The 19,037-nt window shown below is 36.9% G+C and overlaps 4 protein-coding genes across 10 annotated transcripts; 1 reads left to right on the top strand and 3 right to left on the bottom strand.

The window, feature by feature from the left end:
• Nucleotides 1–1,023: 1,023 nt before the first annotated feature.
• wdr32 (WD repeat domain 32) lies at nucleotides 1,024–7,903 on the bottom strand. 4 transcript variants are annotated; one of them, XR_013819533.1, is made up of 8 exons: nucleotides 7,308–7,883; nucleotides 6,314–6,427; nucleotides 5,799–5,996; nucleotides 4,818–5,020; nucleotides 2,863–2,937; nucleotides 2,572–2,717; nucleotides 1,959–2,480; nucleotides 1,024–1,915 (listed from the first exon to the last, which is right to left on the bottom strand). XR_013819533.1 is itself a non-coding variant. In XM_079855319.1 (7 exons), the coding sequence occupies exons 1-7, from the start codon at nucleotides 7,700–7,702 to the stop codon at nucleotides 2,109–2,111; spliced, it is 1,503 nt and encodes a 500-aa protein (XP_079711445.1). In that variant the 5' UTR covers nucleotides 7,703–7,903; the 3' UTR covers nucleotides 1,024–2,108. The 4 variants fall into 4 exon arrangements, 2 of the variants coding, with proteins under 2 accessions (XP_079711445.1, XP_079711446.1); XR_013819534.1 differs by having other exon boundaries at nucleotides 2,863–2,934; XM_079855319.1 differs by having other exon boundaries at nucleotides 1,024–2,480; nucleotides 7,308–7,903.
• A 49-nt stretch (nucleotides 7,904–7,952) lies between these two features.
• pomk (protein O-mannose kinase) lies at nucleotides 7,953–12,261 on the bottom strand. Of its 2 annotated transcripts, none has more exons than XM_079855329.1 (3): nucleotides 12,113–12,261; nucleotides 11,547–11,836; nucleotides 7,953–10,024 (listed from the first exon to the last, which is right to left on the bottom strand). In XM_079855329.1, the coding sequence occupies exons 2-3, from the start codon at nucleotides 11,820–11,822 to the stop codon at nucleotides 9,257–9,259; spliced, it is 1,044 nt and encodes a 347-aa protein (XP_079711455.1). In that variant the 5' UTR covers nucleotides 11,823–11,836; nucleotides 12,113–12,261; the 3' UTR covers nucleotides 7,953–9,256. The 2 variants fall into 2 exon arrangements, with proteins under 2 accessions (XP_079711455.1, XP_079711456.1); XM_079855330.1 differs by having other exon boundaries at nucleotides 8,624–10,024; nucleotides 12,146–12,210.
• Nucleotides 12,262–13,868: 1,607 nt separating this feature from the next.
• On the top strand, nucleotides 13,869–15,528 carry grxcr1b (glutaredoxin and cysteine rich domain containing 1 b). 2 transcript variants are annotated; one of them, XM_079855342.1, is made up of 2 exons: nucleotides 13,869–14,344; nucleotides 15,411–15,528. In XM_079855342.1, the coding sequence occupies exons 1-2, from the start codon at nucleotides 13,916–13,918 to the stop codon at nucleotides 15,444–15,446; spliced, it is 465 nt and encodes a 154-aa protein (XP_079711468.1). In that variant the 5' UTR covers nucleotides 13,869–13,915; the 3' UTR covers nucleotides 15,447–15,528. The 2 variants fall into 2 exon arrangements, with proteins under 2 accessions (XP_079711468.1, XP_079711469.1); XM_079855343.1 differs by having other exon boundaries at nucleotides 13,869–14,337; nucleotides 15,411–15,487.
• Nucleotides 15,529–15,823: 295 nt separating this feature from the next.
• Nucleotides 15,824–18,645, bottom strand: LOC307149181 (protein YIPF7). Of its 2 annotated transcripts, XR_013819535.1 has the most exons (7): nucleotides 18,450–18,645; nucleotides 18,258–18,377; nucleotides 17,995–18,128; nucleotides 17,688–17,833; nucleotides 17,378–17,559; nucleotides 16,414–16,922; nucleotides 15,824–16,355 (listed from the first exon to the last, which is right to left on the bottom strand). XR_013819535.1 is itself a non-coding variant. In XM_079855338.1 (6 exons), exons 2-6 carry the CDS (start codon nucleotides 18,374–18,376, stop codon nucleotides 16,760–16,762), a joined length of 744 nt encoding a protein of 247 aa, XP_079711464.1. In that variant the 5' UTR covers nucleotide 18,377; nucleotides 18,450–18,645; the 3' UTR covers nucleotides 15,824–16,759. The 2 variants fall into 2 exon arrangements, 1 of the variants encoding a protein (XP_079711464.1); XM_079855338.1 differs by having other exon boundaries at nucleotides 15,824–16,922.
• Between the last annotated feature and the right edge of the window lie 392 nt (nucleotides 18,646–19,037).

Here is a 19,037-nt window from a genome sequence, read left to right as displayed (position 1 = left end):
ATGGGAATGTGTAATGAAGTTCATGAAGAAGAAAGGGGAACCAGTGTGTGAGTTGGATATCTTGATTCAAAATGTTGCATTTATGCTTGGTCATTTTTAAGATTTTTACATTACTTTTAATGTGGGTTACACACTTCAAACCAGTTTATTTTCCACACCTCTACTTTCAATTAGTTATTTACACTACTGTTCAAAAGTTTGGGGTCAGCAAGATTTTTTTTTAAAGAAATGTACACTTTTATGATATACAGCAAGAACGTATTCAATTGATCAAACGTGACAGTAAAGACATTTGTAAATAATGTTGCAAAATATAAAATTAGTTTCAAATAAATGTTCTTTAAACTTTCTATCCATTAAAGAATCCTGGAAAAAACAAAACAAAAAAAACCCCACTGTTTACACAAAAATATTAAGCAGCACAACTATTTTCAACACTGATGATAATAAGAAATATATCTTGAGCAGCAAATCAGCATATTAGAATGATTTCTGAAGGATCATGTGACACTGAAGACTTGAGTAATGATGCTGAAAATTCAGCTTTGCTGTCACAGGAATAAATTACATTTGAAAATGTATTCAGATATAAAAGTTATTTTAAATTGTAATAATATTTCACAATATTACTGTAGTTTTGATTAAATAAACGCAGGCTTGGTGAGCAGAAGAGACTCTTTCACATTACAAAAATCTTACAGACCCCAAACTTTTGAACGGTAGCATAAAACCCTCTGTGGTATATGAAACGAATCAATTCCATATATTTTCTATTTTATATGTATGATCTACACCAGAGTTTCACAAAAATTCAGCCCACACAAGTTGACTCCCCCCCCCCAATGCAACTCTTGACTTAAAAGGAGTGTCATCCCTGATCTGTTTAGGCGAGTCAGACGCTAATACATATTCACTATGCACTCCATCAGTCTAAGGAATGCTAATACAAGTCTTAGTTCCTTTAAAAATCTCAAACAGCTCTTTCGTTTACAACCTTTTTCTTCCTGAAAGCCAAACACGAGCTATGAAAAACTTTCTTTATTTAATATATCTGTAGCACTGCATCCTTAGTAATGTCAACATAAATAGAGTGAATCAAATGAGAATCAAGGATGAATAAAGTTATGGTAACTTTTACTGTTACTCTGCTTTTAAATTCCATTTTTCAAAAACAGTCACTCTATTTAAATAACTGTTAAGGAGGAGGAGGAACCACTAATAATAGTCCCAGAAAAGATGAACATTCAGATTGCGTCCTCTATGTAGTCTTGAGAAGGCTAATCTCATCATGTCCAGCCATATAAAACACTCATCCATCAGCTAAACCTGCATCAAAACTGCTCTATCCCATTGTTTTTATGACCAGAGTACAAAGCTCTCACATTTCATAACTGCTGATTGTCCATGTAGAATCCAGAAGCATATGAAATCAGAAGATTTCAAAATCAAACATTGACATAAGTCATATTCATCCTAGTAGTCACACGTACATGGTACATATACTGCATTGACAATCTACAACTCAGACCTCAGTTAGTGTTAAGGACAAGCAGTCCAAAAGTAAATACAAACAATTAGTAAAAGTGACTTACTTTCAGAAAAAAAGGTTTCTGAAAATGAACATGGCATTGTCAAAGTCTAAAATGTTTGGCAAAATGCAAAAATTGCCTTAAACTGTGTACAGTTTCATAAAAATGATTAGCTTAAGCATTTACTGCAGTGCTGCATGGATGAGCAAACAAAAAACATTCCACAATTCTCTAACGCTCATGTGACTCCCTCCATCACGGAGAAAAACTAATGCTCTTCGCTTTCATTCTCGCACAGACTGATAAGTTCAGAGTTTACACAGTGTAAAGAACAATTACATCTAAAAATGACAAAAACGCACAAGGTCATTCACATGCAGCGTGACCTCACACACACACACACACACACACACACACACACACACACACACACACACACACACACACACACACACACACACACACACACACACACACACACAATACTCCATTTAAGGTAGTTTCTTTCTCCCATCGTCCACCATCAACATCAAAAGCTTCTGCCATTTGCAGGATATAGTTCAGCGATGAGTGTATGTGTTAAAAGTGTGGTTGATAAAGAGCTACACGTCCGCTAAGGCAGCCTGATGCAAACTGACAGTGAGTGGGTGAGAACTTTGAGGTGAGCACCACGTCGCTGTGAGAGTAGATGGAGCGGACCTCCCGCAGCAGAGCCGTCCTCACAGGCATGCAGTCCGTCAGCTCAGCGCAGTGCTCATCGAACGCCAGCAAACGCACGCCGTAACCGTACGGCGAGCAAATGAGGCGGCCGTCAGGACTGAAGCACAGCTCTTTAATGTAGCCGCGGCCGACGTTAGCCTCCTCGATGTAGTGCGTGAGACGCAGAGAGCAGCGAGGAGACACTGGTGGTCGAGGTGGAGCTCCCTCTTGAAACTCGTACACACACGTCCACTGAGAAACAGAGAAATAAACAGAAATAAGTTGAAATTCATTCTGCTGTCAGACTGTACGTTCCACACTTGGTTTAGGTTCCATCACTGACCTCCTGGTCGTCCATGTTGCTGGAGCAGCGTAACAGTGTGGCCCAGCCCTTAGGATGCAGTTGCAATGAGGTGATGCAGTTCCCACGGTCCCTCTCACCCGGGATCTCTGGGGTTAAAACCTCAAGACTGTTTCTGGGTGACAAACCTGGCCAAAGACAAAATGTGAACAAAAAAAATAAACTGTAGTAAAACCAGTAGTTGGTTAAAAGAAAAGTGTACAATCATAAAAAACAACAACAAGACCAAACTACTTATATGTACAAACTTCATAAATCATTCTAAAGCTTTACCCTCTCTGTGTGGATGGGTTTTGCTGTCAATGGTGTGACGAGAACCACCTGACCTGGAACCTGCTGATGAACCTTCTGAAAGAAAGAGGAGATGATGATAATAACAATAATAATAATAGGCACAATAATAATTCGTTTGTTACATTTATATAGCGCTTTTCTCGACACTCAAAGCGCCTTATATATGGAAGAGGAAATCTCCTCAACCACCACCAATGTGCAGCATCCATCTAGATGATTAGACGGCAGACATACTGCACCATAACGCCCACCACACACCAGCTTATTGGTGGAGAAGAGACAGAGTGATGAAGCCAATCAGTATAAATATATGGTGATGATTAAGAGGCCAAGATGATAGGAAGTGGCCAATAGGCAAATTTGGCCAGGATGCCGGGGTTAAACCCCTACTCTATTACGAAGGACATCCTGGGATTTTTAATGACCACAGAGAGTCAGAACCTCAGTTTAACATCTCATCTAAAGCACGGTGCTCTTTGACAGTGTCCCCATCACTATACTGGGGCGTTAGGACCCACAGGGTGAGCATCCCCTGCTGTCCTCACTAACACCTCTTCCAGCAGCACCCTAGTTTTCCCAGAAAGAGACTTCCATCCAGGTACTGACCAGGCTCAACCCTGCTTAGCTTCAGTGGGCTACCAGTCTTGGGCTACAGGGTGAAATGGCTGCTGGCACAAGATTCGCCATATATTTCACCTGTATAGTTCATGTCATGCACCATTCAGATCTGAATTATGTCTTTAAATTCCAGTTCAGTTCCTGAGGTAGCAAACAAAATCATTTAAATTTAAGGAAGTAGAATTAAAAAAGAATAAATTAAAATATAATCCAAAATTATTTTATAAATATTAAATTTATACAACTGCAGTTTTCAATAATACTTAATATTAAAACTAATATTACTTAATATTTTATGAATGACCCATGAACATGTTATCATACACACCCGTGAAAATATTTGGGATCAGATTTAAAAAAAGAAAATAAATTAATATTATATTCAGCAAGGATGCAGTAAATTGATAAGAAGTGACAAAGACATCTATACTATTTCTATTTCAAGTAAATGCTGTTCTTTTGAACTGTCTATTCATTAAAGAAAAAAAGCATTTCAACAAAAATATTAATCAGCACAACTTTCAACACTGATAATAATATTAAGAAATGTTTCTTGAGCACCAAATCAGCATATTAGAATGATTTCTGAAGAATCATGTGACACTTAAGACTGGAGAAATGATGCTGAAAATGTAGCTTCGATCACAGGAATAAATTATATTTTAAAATATATTAAAATAGAAAACAGTTCTTTCAAATTGTAATACCTTTTTTTAAATAAATGCAGCTTTGGTGAGCATAAGAGACTTCTTTCAAAAAAATTTTTTTTTTTAAATCTTACCAACCTCAAACTTTTGAACGGTAGTGTGTGTTATTGTTATGGGTTTGTTATGTTATTGATAATTAATATTTGACATTTACATACATTTCATTATATTTAATAAATTCACTTTAGTTTTATGGACCGGCGGAAAAGCATTTCCAAAATGATCCTTAAGATGATTATCTTAAGTTTATCTTAATGGAGCAAAACAAAGAATTCTACAACATGGAAACCTTAAATAAAACAGCCAAGAAACTATTAGTATTAATGGTGTTGGATTAATGAAATCCCTTGTTTAAATGACTTTGGGCTGAATACCTCTAAAACGCAGTACAGTAAATATCAATTAAAATTCTGTTTAAATTACAACTCATGAACTGAAAGGAAGACCATTCTTACAATTCTGAATTTTGCCCAACCCTGCCTGTAGCAAATATGAACCTTTGAATACAAATCCATTTCCATGTCGCCTCCATATCTCCTGATTTCAGATCTCTGGATTCTTCATTTCCAACTCACATATACCTCATTTGTTTATGCTTTATGTATGTACCTGTGCTGAGCGGAGCCCTACGGGCCCGTAGGATGCGGTAGCTCCCGACCTCAAGGCTCTGGGTGAGGTCAAGGTCATGTAAGATGAGCAGGTAACCAGAGGATGTGGAGATCAACATCTTACTGCAGTCTGGAGTCAGACGCATCCGCATTAGATAGCGTGTGTGGAAAAACTTCTTGTGTGGACAGCCATCTTCTGTGAACCTAAATGCACACAAAGTACAATGACGCACATACTTATACATGCGATCCTAATTAAGATGGCTAGGAAACACACACAACACACAAGTGTTCACACTTGTAGTTCGGTTCTCTTGGTCCAGACCGAAACAGAAATTGATACATTTAGTCCTGGTTCACTTAGCGTTCACACTGCCATTTTTAACTCTGAATCTAAAGACACAAATCAAAATGCATAAGGATAAGGTAGCAACCTGATTTGGACAGCTTTTATGACATATTTTACTACAGAACTTACCAAACATCCAAAACAGTGTTGTGTGCTAGGCTAAATGTGCTACTTGTATGTGCGTTCATATCATGGTATTTTTATCAGCTGAAAACTCACAAAGAGCTTGTAAAATGTGCAAAGGATTAAAAACAGTGTCAAATTAAAATCTGCAGCAAAGACAATAGTTTTGACGCCTGTACCGAACTGCAATGGGCAACATAGCTCTTTTGACAAGAAGAACCAGGTATCGCTAAGCATTCTGTTCTTTTAGGGTCTGTTTTTCTTTTGATGTCTTCTGTCCATAATGCGTTCAAACCGCAACAGAGTTTGTTTTGAAGTAGACCGACGAGACCACCTCACTGCTTGTTAGGTGTGTACCAGGGTTTCGGATGGCAGCGTTCACACTTATTGAAATGAACCGCACTAACAGAGCAGTCGCACCAGAGTCCGTTTTATTGAAACAAACCTGTCAAGTGTGAACACACAGGAAACAGCTAGGAAACACCTCTAACCACATATTAGTACACGTACCTGTTGGTATCCCAGGTGATGACATTTCCGTCAAACCCTGACGTCACAAGCAGGCGGGTGTGTGTGTCATACTCAATGTTCTTGACCCAGCTGGCGTGGCCATGCAACGTGCACACCTTCGAGTTGAGTTTCCGCAAATCCCACAATGCAATGGTGGTGTCATCAGAGCAGGTCGCAAACAGCCGGTTGTCAAGAAACCTGAATAGTACACAATTTTGCACACAGACGACATGGCGGTCATCCTCATGAACTTTATGATGGTACTAGACAGTATAGTGTGTATATATATACATGCATATATATATATATATATATATATATATATATGTGTGTGTGTGTGTGTGTGTAAGAGATGGAAAAACAATATTTTGCATTATACAAATCCTAGTGTTCAGCATGCAAATGGTTTTGAATTAGTTCTTACATTATAAACTGCAGTTATTAAAAAGGGCTTTCGCTCACATAACTGAGGTTCCCACACACTGCAATCGGTTATATGATGTGTGCACATGTACCTGATGTTATTTACACAGTCCTCATGAGCCTCCACCAGTGTTTTAATATGTCTGGAAGACACAGGGTCAAACAAAAGCACCTCTGTCTGCTCACAAGCAACCGTCAAAACGGACCTAGAAAAAAAAACATAAGGATGTTTGTCAATTAGCGGAACTTTTCTGTACCACATGTACCTTATAATAAAAAGTTTTGCTTAAAAAAAAAAAAGGTAAATTCAAAATATAGAATAGATAGTGATAGTGATCTGCATTGCATTGCATTAATTTTTAAACAGACAACATTCTATACACTGAAAATGTATAATTGTCTAACATCAAGACTAATATCTATTTTTTTTTAATCTAATTATTTTTTATTTATTTCAATATATTTAATTATTCATTTTTATTATTTCTTTCTTTTTACACAGTTTCTCTATCAACTTTTCCCTTGCACCCTTTTTAGCCAGACATTTTAATTTCCCCACGAAAATAAATATAGAAGTCTACAATTCTAAATGCATATTTGAGCTGAAAGCAACTTGCACTGACATATCTTAAAATATATCAGTGCCATTGTTTTGTCTCAAGATTCACACCAGTAATGTTTTTTTTTTTCTAAAGCAAGTTTATAAAAGCTACTAAATGTCCTAACTGAACTAAGGCCTGATCCTGGCTTAATCTAAGCCCTGTCTGTGAAACCAGGCCTTATATTAGTTGTCATAAACTAAATCAATCAGCATTTGAACATTTAGTTCAAAAACTAAATTTCTTTTTATACATTAAAAATGATACTTAATGGTACCAAGTAACTTGAAAATGTAAAATGTTACCTCACAATACCAAAAATAAAATTGCTCAAGGCCATGTATTCCAGCACATATGATAACATACGATTGATTTAACAATGAAGGCATCGTTTTAATGTTTAGTCATAAGTGCACATTTGAAGAGACACTCATAACTGGATTGAGTACGGGACTCATGACAAGGGCAACACAGACTCTGCGCTTACCCGTCCGGGGAATACTCCAAGTTGAAGACAGCCCCGTGAGTTTGTGTAGTAAGGTTCACCGAATCCGTAGCCGGACTCATGGACTTATAAAGCCGTGTCATTGTACGGAAATGATCCCGCGCGGGGTCTATGAACGGCCCCCTGCGGATTGTCCTGTTGCAAATCCACGAGAACAGAGAGTCGCTCGAGCCCCTGCATCCCGAGCCCGTCCCGCCGTCTGCGGCCAACTCGAGCCTCGAGCTGCCCTGCTTTTCGGCACTCTCACGGCCCGCTTGGGGTGATGATGGTCTCGTGGAGCCCCTGTCTTCATCGCTGTCCTCCTCATCCTCCTCGCGCAGCACATCTGCGCGCGGCTCTTCGGGTTCCTCATTGTCGCTCGGCTGCTCCGAGCTCATTGTTGCACGAATGATTCTGGCGGCTCCGTTTTGAGACTCTTCCAAACTCACCCTCCTGCAGTGGGGGTACAGGCACTGGATATGCGAGCCAGGTTGTCTTGCAATGTGTGCAGATACTGCTTAAACATCCATTAATACAACCACTAGAGTCATGCGGATGTGTGCGGATACAACAGACTACGTATTTCCGGTTCCTTCTCTGAATAAATTAAATCCATGTTTTGATGATTTCTATTTTTAATTTTTTTTTAGACAAAAAAAAAGTGCACACCGCACGTTTTCCGATATAGAAATGAAAAAGCTTTTAACTTTGGGATTGTGTTAACTTTAAATATTCATATGTGCTAAGAAAATATGTTTTAACTTTTATATCAGAAGTGCTTTCGGTGACTATCAATTTACTATATTCACTGAGTGAATATTCACTCACAGACTTACATTTAATTTTCTAGTAGGATAACAAGACAAAGCGAAGTGCCATCAAGCAGCGCTACAAAATCAATTTCCAGAAAATCTATTCATGTATGGTTGATTCATTCACGGTTGATTCATTCACATGACTGACAACTAAGCGAGTGAACAACGAAACGAAGCTCGATTTACTCGAAACACCACAGGCTAGCTGCACCTGCTGGTCAAAACGGCGTAAATGCAACGACAGCCTCACCCCAAACATGTATAACACTTTACAAACCAATTGCAAATGTTTTCATGAAAGTACAATGTTTTAAATTTAACCTACAAATAATTATATTTTGAAACGTTTTAAAACAGTATGACATATATTCTGAAATCAAGTGACTTGGTGAGTTTAAAACAAGCACCGAACCACTGATTCGAAACAAAAGATTCATAAATGCTTCGAAGCTCAAGTAAGCAGAGCTTCGAAAGCGACTGACAACGCAATCCCAGTGTGTTTTTGAGAAAATTATTTATTAAAGGCTTCCAAATTCTGAGAACAAAAAATATCCACAAAGCAGGTTCTGTGTTTAGAATGATAATCATTGTCTTGTTAAAATTCAAATAAGATCACTTCAATCACTGCATCAGTAAGGTAAGTTCTATTCACTTAAATGAAAAGAACTTTTATGAGGTAAAGTTATGCAAAACGTATTAGTCAGCATAGGAAGAAGGAGCTGAACTAAAATCTGAAACCCTGAGATGCTGCATCTCATCCTCTGCTGGATATTGTTGTCATACATTTGCTGCATATTCTTTTCAGTGCCAGATAATACTAGTATGACAAAACTCATTGTTACTGCATTGGTATCTTTAGTTTCTTAAAGTCAAAGGGATTAAAATTACCTCTTTCATAATTTAAATCACCTTAATTTTGTTCTAACCCTGTATAACTGTCTTTCTTCTGTGGAACACAAAATAAAATATTTAGAAGAATGTTGGTAACCAAATCGTTTTGGTGACCATTGACTTCCACTATATAGATAATTTCTCAAAATATTTTCTTTGATGTTCCACAGAAGAAACAAAGTCATTTAGGTTTTGAGTAATTAATGAAATAATTTTTGGGTTAACACTCCCTTTAATGACCAAACTCTACAACATATCTCTAACTCTCTGCGATTGACTCTCTATCATGCTGTCGTAGACTGAGCGATACACACTGAGGACCTCGAGTGCCGTGGGCCGCATGTGAGGCTCCTTCCTCTTGCATTCTGTGTAGATCTGAAACAAGTGGAAATGAATGACGTCACTTCCCAGGACATTCCCCAAAAGGAAACGTGTCACTTCTGGAATCTTCCATATGTCCGTCTTTTCGTCGTAACCAGGCATGGCTTCATCTGAGAATTGAACATCCTCGCCATAAGGCCACAATTGCTCAGGGGCAACAAAGTCCCCGTTGAGCTCATGGTGACCGCATTTCACCCCTTGGCTTCCCCTCTCTACCTCAGGCAACGCATCCAGGTCGTTGGCCAAAAGACGCATATCTGATGCGAGAAGAAACTGGCTGAGAGTTTTGTGCAGGTCGTTGGAGTCACACATGACTCGGATGCCCACTGGACTGCTGTGCAAGTATGCCAGGAAGGCAACATAGTCTATTGCCAGCTGTAGTCGAGTATGCCAAGTGTTTCGCCAGTGATATCGGTCTTGCGCAAGGATGGCATCGAGCATTAGCGCTGATCCAAGAGGGTGGTACTCCGTAACAAACACACCATCCTCCTCACACGCCCCTACAAGCGTCACCACGTGGGTGCTCTGCAAGGCACGTAGCATTGACAGTCCGTGGAGGAAATCATCTGTATACTGCTCTGATGACAAGACAGAGAGCGCCACCTTCTGCCCTCGCCACTCCGACAGATAAACCTAGAAAACACAATTATGCATTAGTGTAAGTCTCTAAGGATGTATTAAGAAAAATAATAAAGGGGTAACAACCAGGAGAATTAAAAAATATATATTTATACTGTAAGTATTATAGAACTAAGGGGTACTTATTCTACTATTATGATACAACAATCTTATATTTGGGACCAATTTAGCGAGAACGTTTTGTAAAAATTGTGTACCAATACAAACTGTATAGGATTTTTAAAAATGACAGGGTACATATCTATGCATTTATACAGTTTTTTTGTTTTGTTTTTTGATAGCAAAAGTGCAGATATTTAAGTTTGAGCTTACATGCTTCAAGGCAAGTAAAGCTAAAACTATTGCATTTTTTTTTTTTAAATACTGGGAAATATACTCTTGTTCCATGTAGTTACAGGGTAAGTGTGACATTGCGGGCCGTAAATTAAAGTGGTGCTTGTTACCCTCTTGTTCAATGTAGTTACAGGGTAAGTACAATAAAAAATACATACAGACCATCTTAAGTCCCACTTTATATTAAGTGGCGTTAAGTACTATGTACTTACATCAACAAATAAGTACAATGTACTTATTGTGTTCATGTTGTATTGTAAAACACTTTTGCTGCTATTGAGGTGTGATACGGGTAAGGTTAGGGACAGGTGTGGTGGATTGGGTAGGTTTAAGGTGTAAGGGAAGGGTCAACTGTGTAATTACAAATGTAATTACATAAATTAATTACAGCTGTAATTACATGCAGGAATTTTTAAAATGTAAGTACAATGTAAAAACATGTAGTTACACAATAAGTACATTGTATCAAATTATTAATTTCAATGTAAGTACATGTAAGTACATAGTACTTAAAGCCACTTAATATAAAGTGGGACCCAATCTTATAATACTGACTTGGAAACCTTTATAAATTTGTCCCAAATGTGATTGTTGTATCATAATAGTAGAATAAGTACCTACTATTACTAAAAAAAAGATATTTCTCCTGGTTGTTCCCCCTTTATTCCCCAAACTTTACATGTTGTTCCCTTATACTTACATGTAAGTACTTTATAGGTACACTATAATTACAGAAAGTTACACTGTAAAATCGCTTTAATTACACAGTACTTTCCAGGCTGTAATCTAAAGTGTTACCCAAGTTAGCATTTTAGAACTTCCAATTGCATCGTCCTGAAGTCAATGTGTTTTTTGAATGGGCTTTTGGTTAAAGGTAGAGTAGGCAATTATTGATCTATTATTAATTGCTATGAGTAAATGTGTGCCTCTCCTACCTCGTATCAGTAAACTGTTACTTTCAAATGGTTAGCAATTAGTTTAAATTTTAACCCTATTTTGCACAGCTTAATTGTATAGCGTTCCCTATAATTGTTTTTATTGCCTTCAAATTGCACATTTTTAAATAAGGATTCAAACGTGGGCCGATTAATATTTTAACTAAATTTATATATCTTTTTCAATTAATCAAGAAAGTAATCAACAGATGAATTGATCAAAACAATAGTTAGTTGCAACTTCTCACCTTCTTTACAGCCCCTTGTCCGATGAGCTTCACACGGCGGACCTCAGTGCGAATTTCCGGGCACCGTAGCCAAGGAGCACAGGTGGTCATTGTGCCCACTTTAAAGTGGCGAAGCGGGCACTGCGTGTGTGTTGAGAGAGGGTTAGTGTCCTGATACAGGGCATCTAGGTAGAAATACAGCAGCAGATTGGCACAAAGGAGAGCTGCCAGGCAAAGCAAAACTGCGGGCAGTCCGCACCTCGCCCCAGTGAGGCCATAGGCAGCAGTGCCAACCATAATGACATCTTAACCTATTGATTAAAACAAATGAAGAGATTTCAAACAAAAAATAAGTGGAAAATGAGAACATATGGGTTATTTAAAGGTAACACCACAAAATATGACACACATAAAGACTTTTAAAATAATTTTAATTGAAGAGACTTTGGGAGTGCTGTAGTATTTTGTCTATATTCACGATGCTACTCGCTGCATTGACTAGTAATTTGAGCACTGAAAAAAGAAAAACTTGATTTTGCACACAGTTTTTTGTCTAATACGATTATGAATGAATGCCTTTAACACACCAGTTTGCATTAATATGTGTACTACTGGTTCACCAGACGCGGTGTCCTCCTGTTTATGCGATGCCAATGCAATTCCTTTCGTTTGAGCAAGCGTTGAATAATTGGTGGTTCAGTTTCCACGCTGTCACATTTCTCAATGTTGTTTTTCCGGATTGTCTCACTCTATGGAATAATTAAAAGAGCAGCGCACTGGCCCCCGGAGTCACATCGCCATCTAGCGCCATCACGGTGTAACAACCTCGCATAAAAGGGTATGACGGTGGCCACTGACAAATAAAGCTTAAAAAAAAAGGTTTTTAAAAATCTTTTCAAAACTGATGTAATGCATATTTTTGAGTCATGAACAATGTGTTTCAACAAGTTTCAGTTGGTAACATTTCTACTATTACTATTTAAATTCATTGTGTGACTGTTTTTATGTCGGGTAGTAACCAAATAATTATAATACTGTAGTTGAACCACATGACATGGAAAGTGTACCAACCTTCCCATACTTAAAATTAGCCGTTTTTACCAGTATTTGAGAGAGATCTACAAAACTTTTCACAATGCCAAGGATCAGTTGGGCTCTTGATGATGCATTGTCATGTTTACTATTATTATTATAAAAGATGTGATAAAAAATATTTGCAGCTGTGCAACCCTGACATTTGAGAATATACAAATCACTGGACAAAAGTTTTTCAATTATCTCAACAGACTTGAAACTACTGATTCAAGTCTGTTGAGATAATCAAATCTGTTGAGATAATGAAATCTGTTTATATCCAAGGTTTCAAACCTAAAATTATGCCATAGTATATTTTTATTATAAGACACCATTTTAAATAGTTTTCTTAGTCTGTTCATTTGTTCGGACAGTTGCACCAACTGACATTTTGGGGGTTTACGATAACAAACCATAAAATAATATGCATTATTTAAATGTATTAAAAATTAATTGAAACTAAATAGGTTTATTAGAATAAAGTGATATATGTCATGAATTTATACAATTATTTTAAAAGGAAATAATGCACTTGGCTGTGAAAATATGCATGTCAGTGACCCATATATAGGCTACTGTATATACAGTAAAACAATATATATAAAGCATTATCTAAATGTTTGACAGTGAATCGCAAATGTATGCAAGCGTGTGTATGTGCCCCAAAAAGTAGTCTATATATGTGTTTATATTGTAGGCCTATATTATTTTAAGGAAATACAGTAATATACTTTTATTAAAAACATTTCACATTATGAAATTTGTTTCTAACATTTAGGACACGTTTAATATTTTGTATAATGCAATGAAATTAACATTTTTTTAAGTGCCTATAATACTTTTTAGGGCCACTTCAAATGGCACAGGTTTTTTAACATTTATTTTTTAAAAGAGGATATTTATATTTTCATGTCAATATGGAAAGTATTATAGTTCAAGATGGATCTGCTTATTACTGAAGTAGCTATATGAATTTCAAGAGGCCTCTAGCCTAACAATTTCCCCCAAAGTAGGGGAAAAAACCCATTTCACACTTCAGGTGCTTTTGTTATTAGTTCTACAAACTATGTTCTTTGACCCACACATGAGATATATTTTATTCATTAGAGAACACAAGTCGGCTTCCACAGTTTCCATGGATAACGTTTATTAAATATTAAAGAATGTGGTGTCGAATTAACACCCTCGTGCGTGCCACGAACCCTTTATCTGAAGATCAGGGTAGACCTTTAATGTCATGGCAATGCACTTTACCAGTAGCACACTCTAATTTCAGGCAAACAAAATGTGTATAATGTAGATTTTTTTAAGGCAGAATGGAGCGACGCACATCCAGGGCTGCTGAGGAGGACCGAGCAGAGAGGAGAGTGAGGTTCCGCGTGGCGTCCGCGCACAGTGGTCGCGTGCTGCAGGAGGTGTTCAGAGAGCACGCGCTCGAAGACTCCGCGGACACGGACACCACTGTGAGCTCAGAGCCAGAGCCTGAGCCAGAGCGCGCGAGCTCGCCCGTCACCTCTGAGGCAAACAGCCATCTGAGCGGCCTGGCGGGACCGGCACCGGGACCAGAACCGGACGACAGCGGCAGCGAACCCGACGAGCTGCTCATGTACGCTAGTGCAACCAAGAAGAAGCTTTTCACCGGAAAACGCGTGAAAATCTTCAGCAAGAACGGAACTATTCGGGGCGTGAGAGACAAAGTGAGCGCGGGACAGGTGTTGTTTAACAACCTGTCCAAAATGTACGGGGTAAGTTTTATTTAGAGCACTTAATACATTTATAGACGTTTAAAACAGTTGTAAACGGAAGGGTGAGTTTCTATACCTGGAAAAAGGAACACTATAATTAAGACATTTAGAATTAATGATTGACTAATTGCTGTAAGAAAGAGGCTATGTTTACAGAATAACATTTCAAGAACGTCCAGGTTATATTTCACCCCAAAATCACAGGAAAAAAATAAGAAATCACAACATTCTTTAAAAAAAATATAGGATTATAGGACTCTTCTGCGATGTGTTATGACAATTAGGCTTAACACTAACACTAAACGCACAGAATATGCATTTATGCAATATATATATATATAATTTTACCTTTTTGATTTCGGGTTGATTTCATGAATCAAATGTCTTATTGCCACATTTGGAGGAAAATTATAGAATTCCTGCTTAAGTATTCCCAATTAGCAGTGGATTGTTTATTAGGCCTATCATAAGAATTATTATATTTCATTACCAGTGTTTTCAAGTGTTACAACCAGTTAAAAGTTTGGACATGCCTCATTATTTCTTATTATATTTAAACATTTTAACTTAATAGCAAATATACAAACTATGAAATAACTGCACCCTGTGCTTTTAAACTACAGTTCACTTGTATGCTGGATATTTGGCTTATCTGCCTTCACTACCCAGTTCAGGCTTCTTTTCATTATTATTATAAAAAATAAAAAAAATAAAAAAAAAAGTTTAATTTTCAAAAGAAGTTCTTTTGTGTTGCAATGTATGTTTTTGTACAAAAATGTTTTTTAGAACTTTAAAGAAATTGTAAGACTTTTTAAGATTTTTAAAATAAATAAATACAGTTAGGTATGTTTTGGCAGTGTTTTCAATGTACTGTTATAATTAACCCGTAGGCTTACATTATTTACTCTTAAAAAATAAAATTAATTTGTATTATTTGTCCTCCTTATATGACATAAGCAAATTTCAGATTTATTTATAAACAAGGCTCTTACTAGTAGCCAGTTGTTATATTATTGAGGACTGTAACACCATTGATCTATATCTAATAAATATGTGTCTCTCAAAGGACTCGCTTATTTTGAACCGGCCTAAAAGACCATGAGATTGCTTGCAGCAGAGGATGCTGGGTCACAAAATAGGGCGTCACCCTGGGTGGATGTGCAGCAGGCTTAAGCGAGTGAAAGTGATGAACAGCGGCCAACGTTTTTGCTTTTATGTGATTTTCAACATTTATGTATATTGTAGTTCTGTAAATATATTTTATATTAACTTTTTGCAAAAGCATTTTTGAATAATGGAACCAAAGGGATATGTAAAGTCAACTGGTTGCTTGGAATGTTCTTTTTGCCTATGTTTGGGGTGCATTTTCTTTATTTTTTACCTTTCATTGTTTGTGATTGAAATTATTGTGATTTTTTTTTTTAGAAAATAAAATGTTTTTATACATATCTCTGTTATGTTTTAATGCAATAAAAAAAGTCACATCAACCTTTTTATTTTTGTTAATAGGCTACTTGAATGTTAATTTTTGAATAATTATGCATAAGCAATTCACTTAATAACTTGAACTTTATAAATTAAGTCAAAAAAGCTGCTTCCTCCACATACATAAATATATTCAATAATGAACAAGAATAAACATTATATACACTGCCCGACCCAGAAAAAAAGTCACTGTTTGGATTGAAATATAGTAAATGCCTAAGAGTCTATGAATTGATCATTATTTCTGTGATTATTATGTTTCTAGCATGTTATATGTTTGGCAACATTTCTTCCCTAATTTATGGAGCGTGTAACTTTTCATTTCTTAAACAACCATGTAGAAAGACACATCATGGCCATATTCCAGGATGACAATGTCAAGATTCATCAGGCCCAACTTTTGAAAGTATGGTTGGGAGGGAGCACGAAGAATCATTTTCACAGACCTTAAATTCATTGAAAGTCTTTAGTATGTGCTGGAGGAGACTTTACAGAGTGCTGGACTCTTGCATTGTCAATACAAGATCTTGACCAAAAATTGATGGAAAAAACATCAGTATTTATTTCCATCAAGAGGTGTATACATTTTTTGGTCAAGATCTTGTATGAATAAGATGGTTTAGCTCAGCCATTGCATTATTCAGCTTGATCCCAGAGAGTGATAGAAATTCACTTTCTCTCACTCTCTGGGATCAAGCTCAGCATTAAATTAATGTGGCTGAGTTCATAGTATCTGATTATGTGTGCATTCCAATTTCAAAAAATTATTCTGCTAACCTAGTTCATGAAGTTCTATAATAGTTTTGTTTTAATTCATCTGATAATCCTGATTTACAGTAAATGTGTTGCCACTTTGACAGCAATGTGCATTATGTGCATTGGATTTTCATCTGATCATTTCTTATAGTTCACATTTTAACTGAGTTATCATCAGAAGACAGTAAGGAGAGCGAAGACCCCGTACAGAAGAGCACAGGGATATGCCACCAGCAGCTGCTGCCCACTCATGTTAAGAGTGGAACTGAAGATCTTAGACGCCGATAGACTGCACCAGCCAACCACAAACATGGCCAACAGCGTTCCCAAGAGTCCTCTGCATTAAAATAAAAGCCTTTTGTTATTCAAATGCAATGTACCTGAAATTATACCCTCTTAAAAATAAAGGTTTCAAATGGGGGTTTTCGTATTGAATGCCATAGAACTGTTTTGGGTTCCCCAAAGATCTTTTCAGTTAATGTATTTGACTCAGCAATCAGCAATGGCCAATCAGCTTGTGCCATGGTGAGATAGCTTGCAGATTGCATGTAAAGGAATAATCAGCAGTTTCATGACTGAACTAGATATTTTAATAATATAATTATTCCTTTTTGGGCAATGGAAAGGTTCCATGGACGGTAAAGATTCTTCATATGTTCACCAATAAAGAACCTTTATTTTTAAAAGTGTATGGCAAATGTAAATAGACTTGTACAAATTTATTGGCCTAAAACTGGTTTTTATTTAGTTGTGGCTATAAAACAATGCTTCGATAGAGTTATGGATACTCACTGAAGTGAATAAACAACAGCTAATGCAGAGAGTGAAACCATTGGCAGGAGACTGTATCCCAGTACACTCGCCACACATCCACAGGATATGCTGTAAATGCTCATCAGGTTCAACAGCGTGTACATCCCAACACATCCCAGAGCACTGATGCCATACACATATCCAAAGTGCGCTTTCCCTGCCTGTGGAGAGAGTTCACACAAATACACAGGTCCGTGCTCTGGACATGACATATGTTTTCATTTCCTCTGTGCAATATAAATCACAGTGTACCTCTAGTTATGGTTTCGTAAAAGGTTCAAGTTTGTACCATCAATAGTGTGGCTCCCAGGGCAACGCAGAAGAGAATAGGCCCAGTGAGGTCTGTCTCATTCATAATACTGCCATCAGCGGGCTTCAGTGGATTTAACACTGTCAGAGTCTTCTGCCAGATATGGTCAAAGTTAATGCCCAACTCTGAGAAAAAATACACATATATTTTCATTTTGAAAAGTGTAATTTCTGTTAAGGTTGATTAATGCATAAAATTAAATATAGATTTTTTTCTTTTCCATTTGGTGGTGCAGAGGTTACACACTTCAGCTTAAAGATATTTTATTATAAACTATTTTTATTACCTTCTAAGAGTGGCGGTTCTTCCTCATATGAGTCTATGCAGTCTGTTTGCTCGGGTGGCGCTACAGGTTGATACACTTGTCCAGTATAAGATGCTGGAGTGGTATATTCTTCTGCTAAGTGTGCGGAATTATCACTGATAATCAGATGGTAAACAATGAATCACAACTGCACAACTAACAATTAAATTGCACACAGAAACAAGTAGCTCATTTAATAAATGGTATTTCAAACACATGCATGCCGTTAGCAACGTTACACTTACACATCATGGTATTCTGGATTAACGTAGGCTGGATCATAGCCATATACCTCTTCCTGCTGACTGTCCGTATAATATCCAGACTGATAGAAGTCTTGTTCAAAGTTCTGAAAGTCTCCCATTCTGTTTAAAACAAAGAAACATGTGTACACAAGGTCGGTTGTGATATGAAAAAGTTTAAATTTATGTTCTTACCTTTATATGTCCTTTGAAGTGAGTCTGGCTTTGATTTGAAGATCTTGGTTTGTATGTACTGAGGCTTTGCTTGGTCACTGAGCAGCTGTTTTGCTGTATGTGTGTATATGATGTTATTAATAGTCCTCTATATTTACTTGAGAAGCACTGTCACTGTGCAGGGAGGTCATGTTGTAACGCCATCCTGATGATCTGTAGATCCGACCAGTCAACTATACTGACTGACAACATGCTGACCACTCACTGTTCAGTACAATTACTATACCATTAAATTATATTCTGTATTAAATGGTTACAGAAATATAGAGGTAGGACAAAAAACTGTTATTCTTGTTATTTGAACATAAACTTATAATAAAATAACAAACACATTTTTGTGTAGGCAAAGGAATTAATACAGTACATTTCCCCTTCTTTAAAATCATTATTAAATCAAAATGGACAATTCTTATTTTTTTATGGAATATTGCAGTATTTATTATAGGCTTAATTGATTTATCAATGCACATTAATATTATTCTTTTAATTAACGTGCCCTCATAATCTTTAATCAAAATAACTCCTCCCTCTTGCAGCGACATCTCTTCT

This window comes from Squalius cephalus (genome assembly GCF_949319135.1).
Source record: "Squalius cephalus genome assembly, chromosome: 21".
Lineage (NCBI taxonomy): Eukaryota > Metazoa > Chordata > Actinopteri > Cypriniformes > Leuciscidae > Squalius > Squalius cephalus.
The sequence above is the reverse complement of the archived record's forward strand: the minus strand, read 5'-3'. Positions and strand labels throughout refer to the sequence as shown.